The sequence below is a fragment of the Nomascus leucogenys genome, chromosome 2 (genome assembly GCF_006542625.1).
Source record: "Nomascus leucogenys isolate Asia chromosome 2, Asia_NLE_v1, whole genome shotgun sequence".
In the NCBI taxonomy this organism is placed as follows: Eukaryota; Metazoa; Chordata; class Mammalia; order Primates; family Hylobatidae; genus Nomascus; species Nomascus leucogenys.
In genome coordinates, this window is record NC_044382.1 from 72,749,457 (window position 1) to 72,759,997 (window position 10,541).

General features: G+C 36.6%; 1 protein-coding gene across 8 annotated transcripts in view; it reads right to left on the reverse strand.

Moving 5' to 3' along the window:
• PHKB (phosphorylase kinase regulatory subunit beta) overlaps positions 1-10,541 on the reverse strand; it is a 244,416-nt gene that overhangs the window by 113,230 nt on the left and 120,645 nt on the right. For all 8 annotated transcript variants that reach the window (XM_030797503.1, XM_030797534.1, XM_030797553.1 and 5 more), the window contains 3 exons: positions 10,393-10,456; positions 3,278-3,373; positions 1,691-1,888 (listed from right to left, as the gene is read on the reverse strand). In XM_030797503.1, coding sequence (XP_030653363.1) covers positions 1,691-1,888; positions 3,278-3,373; positions 10,393-10,456 — 358 coding nt within the window. The remainder of the gene's footprint in view (positions 1-1,690; positions 1,889-3,277; positions 3,374-10,392; positions 10,457-10,541) is intronic.

Below are 10,541 nucleotides of genomic sequence, written 5' to 3' on the forward strand. Positions count from 1 at the left end.
ACCAAGACAGATCTCCTAACTGTGGGGCAGCTCCTACCCACAGTGCTGTGGCTTTCCTTGGTGGTGCTCAGCAGAAGGTGCAGAAAGCTTGCTGGACAGATCCAAAGCAAGAAAGCTTGCTGGACAGATCCAAAGTTGGAAGTGTGCGAGGTGGTAGTTAGTTGCAGGTGGTCCAATTCAAATGTAAGTGCTGTAAATACTGGCACAGAAAATGTATTAAATAGGGAAGAAACATTTGAAGGTGTTTAAGAGATAAATGGATCTTTTGGCCCAACCTAACAGATTGTAACACTGCCAACACTGCTGAAAATTTCAAAAGTGCACACAATAAAATGGTTTCCAAGTGACAGTCAACTGTGAAATTAAATAAAGCTGGGTATGGTGGTGTATGCCTGTAGTCCCAGCTACTTGGGAGGCCAAGGCAGGAGAATCACTTGAGCCCTGGAGTTCCAGTCCAGCCTGGGCAACATAGTGGGTCTGGTCTCTACATAAAAAAAAAAAAAAAAAAGGAGTTGTTAAATAAAATGATAAATAGCTCGTCTAGTTTTCCTGCAAAAGTGTATGTTAAATTTTAAAATAGTATGTTAATTGCCAAACAACTTAAAAGGTATAATGTTGCCTACACATTTTCTACATACAGATTCCTAGGGACCTTACCTACCTTCAGTGAGTGAGCCAATTATGCTCATGCATACGAAATACCTTTCAGCCGGGCACAGTGGCTCACGCTTGTAATCCCAGCACTTTGGGAGGCCGAGGAGGGCAGATCACTTGGTCTGGAGTTCAAGACCAGCCTGGCCAACATGGTGAAACCCCATCTCTACTAAAACCACAAAAAAATTAGCTGTACATTGTGGCACGTGCCTGTAATCCCAGCTACTCAGGAGGCTGAGGCAGGAGAATTGCTTGAACCCGGGAGGTGGAGGTTACAGTGAGCTGAGATCATGCCACTGCTCTCCAGCCTGGGCAACAGAGCAAGAGTCCATCTCAAAAGGAAAGAAACAAAAAAACAAAATACCTTTCAATACACTATATTAAAGCAAAGTCCTCAGCAATGTGCATGACTTCTTACTTTTTGGGGGTGCTATTTTCTAGATGGCTTAAAAGCAGCTAGTATAAAACTACATATAGTGGTATGTGTGTTTTGAAATACAAAATATTTTAAAACTAAGTATTTAGAGGACTATATTTTAAAAGAAAGTGTCTAAATGAAACAGATAAAGGAAGATGGAATGGCCTATCAGTTTTAATAAAAGAATTTGCTTAATAGATTGAAAGGAATATTATAAACAGATATTTAATATTATATAAGACAAATAGTATGGATCAGGTAAGCATAGGACTGCAAATGCAATAGAAAAATTATTCACCCAATAAATCAACATGGCCCATTATTAATAAATACCTCACTGGTAATAAGAGCTAACACTTACTGAGCATTCACTATGTGCCAACCACTATTCTAAGCACTTTTATGTAAGTTATTTAATCGTCAAAAGAACCTCGTGATATAGGTACTATTATTATTTTACCAATGAAAAAAATTAAACACAGAGAGAGGTTAATTAACTGGCTGAGGGCCACAAAACTAGTAAGTAGCAGAGCCAGAATTCAAACCCAATGGTCAGTCTCCTGAATCTGTGCTTTTGATTGCTCTGATATGCGATTACCATGGAATATTTTTTAATACCTTAATTTCAGCTGGCTTGTAGTAGCATCTGTTGGGATCTTCCAATGATGTTCTATACCCATCTCTCAAGAAACGTTTAAATCCATATTTTCCTTTTAATTTTCTAACCACTTTATCAAGTGTCTGGCTAAACAGAACTTCATCATCCAGGGCAAATGCAGGATAACTGATGCAGGGGAGCAGGGCAGCATCTGTGTTCTGGAGGCAATGAGAAAGAGACACTGTGAGTGTCCACAGCGATGTGATCAACACAGCCCAAGAAGAATGATAGAGATGAAAAGCCAGTGAGGTTATGCAGTCAAAAGTGAGCACACGGCCGGGCACGGTGGCTCACGCCTGTAATCCCAGCACTTTGGGAGGACAAGGCGAGCGGATCATGAGGTCAGGAGATCGAGACCACGGTGAAACCCCGTCGCTACTAAAAATACAAAAAATTAGCCGGGCCTGGTGGCAGGCGCCTGTAGTCCCAGCTACTCGGGAGACTGAGGCAGGAGAATGGCGTGAACCCAGGAGGCGGAGCTTGCAGTGAGCCGAGATTGCGCCACTGCACTCCAGCCTGGGTGACAGATCAAGACTCCGTCTCAAAAAAACTGCTCCCAGGATCAGACAGATGTTTCTATGGCATGTTCCAGGAAACCTTACAGAGGAGATAAAACTTTATTTGTTGATAGTATTTTCAAGGTTCAATGGGCTCAAATGTCAAAATATTAATTAAAATGGTGCACAAAAATTTAATAGTTGTCACAACTTAGTCTTTCCCAACAATTTGCTTATAATAATGAAAAAGCCTAAATGTCCAACAATTAGTTGAGTAAATTAGCAACTATTAAAATTTATATTGTAGAAATCTGTTTACTGGTATGGGACAATATCCATTCACAGAGCTAGGTTATCAATCAATATAAAAAGTACTCTTACAGCTTTGTAAAATAAAAATATTATATATGTCTAAAAATAAGTGAAAACATATATACCGAAATGTTGTCAAGATTGTATTAGAATAGTGGCACGAGTGGGTATTATATTATTTGCTTATTTGGGGAGCTTTTTTTTTTTTAATGATAATCTTACATTACTTATACAAAAGAGTTGTTTTGAATAACTAAATTATTCCACTTTGGGTGTTCTCTAAATAACAGAACCACAAATAGTCCCTAGAAAATTCTGCAATCAGGTAGGATAAGCATACAAAAGTTCATCAGGCAAGGGGAAAAAGTGAATTGAATGAGAGAAAAGAAATAAGGAATGGAAGGTTATTTTACCCAAAAGATATATACACTATGAAAAATATTTTTCTAATATACCATGGCAAAAAAATAATTCACCTTGGCCTAATGTTGCTACTCCCCCAAAAGAAAAGTCTATTTTTCTATTCTCCTGCAAAAGATTCAAAGGCCAAAGCAGCCCTGTCCACAACTCTTGTCCACTTCCTAAGACCTCCCCAGGCCAGAGGAGTAAGGGGCAATATCTATCATGTCTTCTTACCCCTTCTGGAAGACCACTAACATTTTAGAGTACTTTATTGGAAACTACATAGAAATCATAAACAATAGTTCATGATAAATTTATCATTATTAAATGTCTCACATGTGATCTTGATTCTCTGGGTAAGAGCGAGCACAAAGTTTGCCTGTTGCGATTGTGAGCGTCGAGATCCACAAATATAACTGACCACGAACAGCCCTGGAAAGAGAAAAAGAAAAACATTTCCTAAATTAAGAAAAAAGACTTGAAGAACTTTGGCATTTTGACTGTGAAAACTTCCCAAAAATACTGACATTGACTGCATCTTGAGTGTGGAGTTCCAGAAGATTTAAATTTTGTTTGTACTTTCAATATTTCTCAAATATCCTGCAATAAACATTAATTTTATAATCATAAAAATGTTATTTTTATGTTTTCCCTAGTTTTCATTGACTTTCTTATAAATCAAAATGTACTGATTACAAGATAGCCAATATATTAGTGACATTTATTTTAATGAAAATACAATTAGTTTAGATTCATAAAATCTGAGTTGTACATTCCTCATAAATATTGCCTATATGATCAAACTAAACAAATTTAGATACAATCTAGATGAATGTAAAAGAATACTGGATTAAAATATGAAGACAGGAGAATCTCAAATAACAATAAAGCAACTAATCTGAACTAATATTCACCACATCAGGCACTATGCTTTATGTGTCACATGGATTGTCTCATTTAATATCTGTATGTAGATATTGTTTTCCTCATTTTACTGAAAAGGACATTAAGACTTTCTTTAACAGAGCAAAGGTTCAAAATCAAGTCTCTGACACAGAGGCCCATCCTTTAAACACTAGATTATACAATTCCCCCATATATATATATTTTATACAACTCCCCCATATATATATATATATATGCACACACACATATATATATTTCAAGTAAGAAAAAAAGCTTGAATAAAACAAATAGGTGTAACAGAAAATGTTAATCTATCTGCTAACCCGGTTAAAACTAGTGCATTCCATATTCAACAGCTTTACTGGGGAGCTAAATATTTGAAATCACATAGAACGGGATGGGAATAAGGAGAATACTCAGAAAAATACATGGGGAAAGGGAGAAGAGAATTATAAATTTCATGTTACTTTAATACTATTTTCTGAATCTCATCCCAATTCTCACCAACTTCACAGATGCATTCAAACTGAAACAAAAATATCTCCAACCAATCACTAGACTGAACTTCAAAATCTAGCAGCACCAGACCCCATATCCAGATGTCAGATTCACTAGAGGTATTTTTTTCCTAGTAGCCCATGTTTGTACATGAAAATTAGCTCATAAAATAGAATGATTTATCATTCAGAATACCATTTTAAACTCTTTTTAAAATCTGACAAGTAAACTAATAAATGAACAGTGATTCGGTGAGGCTGTCTCTCAACCACCAGATGAATGGTAAACTGTCCTTTCTATTACTCTGGAGTTCCAACCTCCCATCTCTACTGGTTCAAGCAGCAGCTGCCGCTGGCAAGGTACTGTGTACTCTGCTTTGAGGAAAACAAACAAGATCAAATTTGACCTGTGCTCTCAAGGAGCTGACCCAGGCAACAGTCCTGAACAAGAAGATTATTAAGAAAACAAAAAGGCAGCACATCGCAACACATGACTTAGTTTCACTAAAGTTAGTGGTTTAAGGGGGAGAAGAAAATTATAAAACAAGTCCCCAGGGAAGTTGGGGCACTTCATAGAGAAGGTGAGGACCATAGCTAGGCTCTGAATTTTGGTGAAATGGGAGCAAGTAGGGTAGTTAGAACAAAACAGCAGAGAAATAAATGGATATAATATGTTAGGAGCCTATGAATACACAAAAAATAGGAGCTATAATTTATCTTTAGACCAAGAATTAATAAAGTTAATTGCATACCAAACTATCTGCCTGGAATTAAATTTTCAAAAGATACAATCTAAGTAGGATAATTTATAAATAATGAAGTGAAATGGCAAATTGGGCAATTCTCTATGTTACTTGATAATGTAAACAGCCAACTTCTATTTTCTGGTCGCAAATAAATGGCTTATTTGTCTAAATTCATCAAAGTATTTATTCAGCTCTCAATTTTTCTCTGCCAACCTAAGAAATATGCCCAAAGGGAAAAATAATCTCATAATGTTACCATATTTTAACACTGAGACCAAAGGGTGATTAACTATATTGTTTGGCTGTCTTCTCACAAAAATATCCTATGCTTTAGGCATTACGGTCCAGATTTCCAGGACAGTAAAATATCCCAAGGTCATGGGCAGCTATTCCCAATCCAGAAGCAAGTCTTTTTAAGAGTCATCAAGGAGAACCCACACATGGAATTAATTATCACCTACTTTAAATCATCAGACACATTAATTTAAGGCCTGCAAATTTCAAAAGAAGCTAGACGTCTGCACTGCTTTGAACACTTTGCATAACATGAGCAATCTCTCTAGTCATTACCTTTTAGATTCTGGCCTTGGCTCATTTGTCAGTATCTTGATTTCCCCAATTAAGGACAGGAATATGAAAGGATGTTTTATATGTATATGTCACTTCAGAGTATCTGATTATTTTCATCTTCCATTTCCTGAAAACATTATAATTCTGCCATAATATCCTGACTCCACCTAAAGAGCTTATTTTAAGACTGGCAGCTCAAACTTTACTCCCTAACCAAGTTTCTATGATTGTTTTAGTCTAGTAAATGCACTTGGACTGGAAGATGATTCTGAAACCTGACCACTGTCACGGGGACTTGAGTTCCAGTGGTGGGGAAGGGCTGCACTGCACTTCTCTTAATCCCATGACCAGAACAACCACTTTTAAGACAGTCCCTAAGGCCAAGGGTACCAACTGTAAACATAAGACTTTGCTGATCTCATTGGTCTCAATTCAAAAGAAAACAATTTAAAGACTGCTGATCTTTCTTTTCTTCCTTAATCACCACTCGGAGGCTGAGCTAAGGGACTTGCTGCCCTCATCTAGACTCAAAAAATAAAACAAGGTACAACTGGTCATTGGATCTACCTATCGTACATGATCTTCACATTCTTATTCTGGAACAAAACCACACCACAAAACTATTGTCAGGAGATTTTTCTCCCCTAGTTCAGTTATGAGGCTGTCACTGAGCTCTGTAGCAGAGCCTGGAGAAATGTATTCTTCCAGAAAGTGTATTTACTGATGGGAATTTCCCTTCTGCACCAAGGCTGTGGTGGCAATACATGTGTAAATAGCCAACTTTTGCTTACTGACCCAACAGCTCTTTCCAGCAGCCCCTCTCACAACCCAAGCTTCTTTGTCCTCATGCACATACTGTGAAAGGAATTCTCAAACTACAGAGAAAGATAAATTTGAACATGAATTTTCAGGGTCTCAAAAGAGCAGAGCTGAGACTCGAACCCAGGAATCACAAAACTGTTGCTTACTATGACTATGACATTTGATGAAAATAAATTCTGATAGACTAAAATATTACTGTTTAAATATTATCAAACATTATTTAAATATATTTGTCATGAAATTTATACAGAATATATTTGAGATCATGATGAAATATGTGATTCCCATATTGAAGATTATATATGTTTCTAAATGTAGCTCTGCCCCAAATTAGCTTTTACTGTAAACAAATCATTAAGGAAACTAGGCCATTTTATCACATTTTATTCTTAGTGTCCCAAAGAAAAATAAATTTGGAAAATAGCTTCAGAATGAAGATTTAAAGTGTTTTTCTTTCCTTGAATAATAAGAAAAGTTATTATTGGAAAAAAAAGAGGAAGTATAGGAACGCATAATACTCATAACCAAAGCGAAAAACTTTACCACCCAACAACTGCCCATAAAAATAAAATTAACATTTGTTTAATCTCATATGCTGAAGCCAGGGGCAAAAGGCAAGCCTTTCACACTATTTGTGAAATGGATACCTCTTTCCATTGAGCTTCTGCTCAATAATTATTAAGCAAAAAACAGCTTAAGAGTTTTCAAAGAAAATGCACAGCTCCCAATTCTAAAAGTAGAAAGTGTCCAACAGCTGAAATTTCCCATACCAACAAGTTGATCTTCTATTAATAGATTCATTATGGAGTGGCACTGGTTTAATTCCTGGTTTTGCCCCTGTGCAGTGGGATCTGAGAAACACTACCTCAATCTTCTGATCATTCATTTTGAGAGAGGGGCTGTACCATCTCTATTGAGTTGCCACCAAGAGAAAACATACTTTTTGAAAGTTCTAAATTAATTTAGTTAAAGACACACGATCAGGTCTTCCAAAACCTTATACCAATGGCCTTTAGAAATAACTGTGAATATCAATATGATCTGAAATCCTCCAAGTCTTGAGGTGGTTTCTATGGATTTTCATTTCAATAAAAGCATTTCTTTATGTCAATTCTTTTCCCAGCAACTTTTAATTAGATCACAGCTCTTTTAAGTATATACAATGACATTATAAAATGATTAAACACTAAAAAGATCACATGCACTTTTAAATGTGCTACTGTTTAGCAGGCACATTATTAATTTAACTGCTGTAGAGGTGGGAATAGTAACATTTTCAAAGTCATATTTCTGCAGTTCTCCACATCAGAAAAAAGAGATGAAAAGGAATTTGTAAAACTAGGACACTGACACTACCTTGTAAAAATGGAAGATGAAGGGACTTTACTGGCAACATGTGATATTCTTGTGGCTAAAGAAATAAGACATGGCCCGGCGTGGTGGCTCACGGCTGTAATCCCAGCACTTTGGGAGGCCAAGGCGGGCGGATCACCTGAGGTAAGGAGTTCAAGACCAGCCTGGCCAACGTGGTGAAACCCCACCTCTACTAAAAATCCAAAAATTAGCCGGGTGAGGTGGCACACGCCTGTACTCCCAGCTACTCGGGAGGCTGAGGCAGGAGAATCGCTTGAACCCAGGAGCTAGAGGTTGCAGTGAGCTGAGATCGCGCCGCTGCACTCCAGCCTGGGTGATAGAGCAAGAAGCTGTCTCAAAAAAAAAAAAAAAAAAAAAAAGAACGAAAGAAAGAAGACATTATCTGTCCATATTTCTATCTGAAACAATCAAGTAGTAGTCAATTCAGCAAATATTTGGTGCATAGCTCCATTGGAAACAGACGTGACCTGAACAAGGCCAAAAATTAACTTGGCTTAGAGCAGTTGTTCTCACCCTTGATTGTATATTAGAATTCCTGAGGAGTTCCAAAAAATCTCAATGCCAAGGCCTCTCCCTACACCAATTAAATCAGAATCCCTGGAAGTAGAGCTCATATATGAGTATTTTTTTTTAATTCCTCAAATGATTCCAATGTGTAGTCAAGATTGAGAAACTGGCTGAGGAACACTATCAGCAATACAGTTATAACTCAGAATCCAAATGCAGAGTAAAGTAATTTAGTGATTTTAGAATTATAGCTGAGCAATTTATGAAAGCTTCCTGGGAAAAGTAGAGCACTGAAAGTTGGGTAGAGTTAGGAAATGTAGTTTGTATGTATGTGTGTGTTAGTACACACATAATTGGAAGGGGTGCATACAGGTATGTAAGCAACATACACTAAAACTCAGGTACTTCAAAGGAGATGACACAATTGCAAAAAAGAGCTGGCTACTACCATGTAGCAGCCAACCAAGAGACACTCAGCTCCACTCAGCTCAGTATTTGGTATGTCACAGAAGCCAGGTTAGCAAGACCTGTACCTTTCCAGACTGCTGATAACATCAGCTCTGGTTTAATCCATGCCTCCTCCTCTCAGTCTCCTTGATATATGCTCTAGAAAGCTTTCAGTTCTTTCTCATTTCCCTTCCTTTGTATTACTATTACTTCATAAATAATAGCAACAAGAGATGGCATTTATTAAAAGTTTAATCTCTGCCAAGCACTATGCTAATTAACTTTTATTTGCATGAAAACCTCCTGAGTTAGGTCCTATTATCATTATCTTTATTTTTTTAGAAGAGGAAGCTGAGGTTTAATTAAATAGCCAAACTCACTGGTAGAACTGAGTACAGAGCATGCAGTGATCTTGTCTCCTGACCCCTAATATAATGCCATTCTTTAATTCTTTAAAGTCATTTTATCCTCCTACTCCTGTCTGTCTGTCTGTCTATCTATCCAGCTAGCTAGCTAGCTAGCTAGCTATCCATCCATCCATCCATCCATCCATCCAGGAATATGAAAATGGGTGATCCAGAGTGTGTGGCAATTCCTCATGACCTTCATATAGACAGAGCCCATCCATCCTCCAGAGGGAGCTGGGACGAGAAGAGTGCTTGTGTATGTAAGGAGGAGAAGAGAGGTGGCTGCATTAATAGACTACAATTAAAAACATTCTTAAATTCAAGACTTGAGTAAATAGCATTATAATTGCCATAAGAAAAACCATGTCATTTTTTTTGCACAATTGTGTAACGTCCTAAAATGTTTCTTTACTGCCTTAGCATTTCAGTAGCTTAGGATTAATTATAATATCAGTTAGAAACTTCACTTTACCTCACCATCTTAGGAATCTTATAAAAACTGCTAAAGAAAATTGGCCTACTTCTTGATCCAGAGTAGTAACCTCTATTCCTACATTTTATTCCTTTCCACTGACAACTCAATCCATGGTCACTTGATTAGATTCTTTCAGTACAAAAACTGGTTAAAGATCTAATGAAAATTTAAGACAACCTTCAGGGTTTCTTTTTCATCCCCAGAGAAAATCAGATTTTAGACGTTTGATTATAGCCAGTTGAAGGTGAAGCTAGGATCAAAACTCCCAATTATCTGGCTAAACACATCACACAAATTCTCTTCTACATGAGATATACATTGAAATACATTAAATTGAAACCAACATGAAAACTGACATAAAAAAATATATACAATGCCAAATATATTTAAAAATGTGAAACCCTCTACAAAATGAGTAATAGACTTGAGGGAAAAGTCACTGAACCAAGGAAATCAGAATATCAAAAAAATTTTTCTTTTTTTTTTTTTTTTTTTTTTTGAAGAAATTAAGCAATGGTCTTTAGCTAGAAAACTAAAAATTTAACTGGCAAATCATTTTCAAAGGAAAAGTTCAAGCATGAGCTTCTACATAAATTTTGGACATTCTCTGATTATAAGCAAATGACTTTGTTAATGAATAGCCAAATTAATTAAATATGCAATTCAAATAATCAAAGATTCTGGGGGTCTTATTTTTTACCTGGTTGCCAAAAAGGTTGAATCCATTAATTGCTTCTAGAGCTGCTTTTGCTAAACCAACAGAGCTAAAAGAGAAAAGGAAATACTTTATTACTCTAATGTATGTGGCCACAAAATCAGAACCATTATCTGATGAATATTCACAAGCAA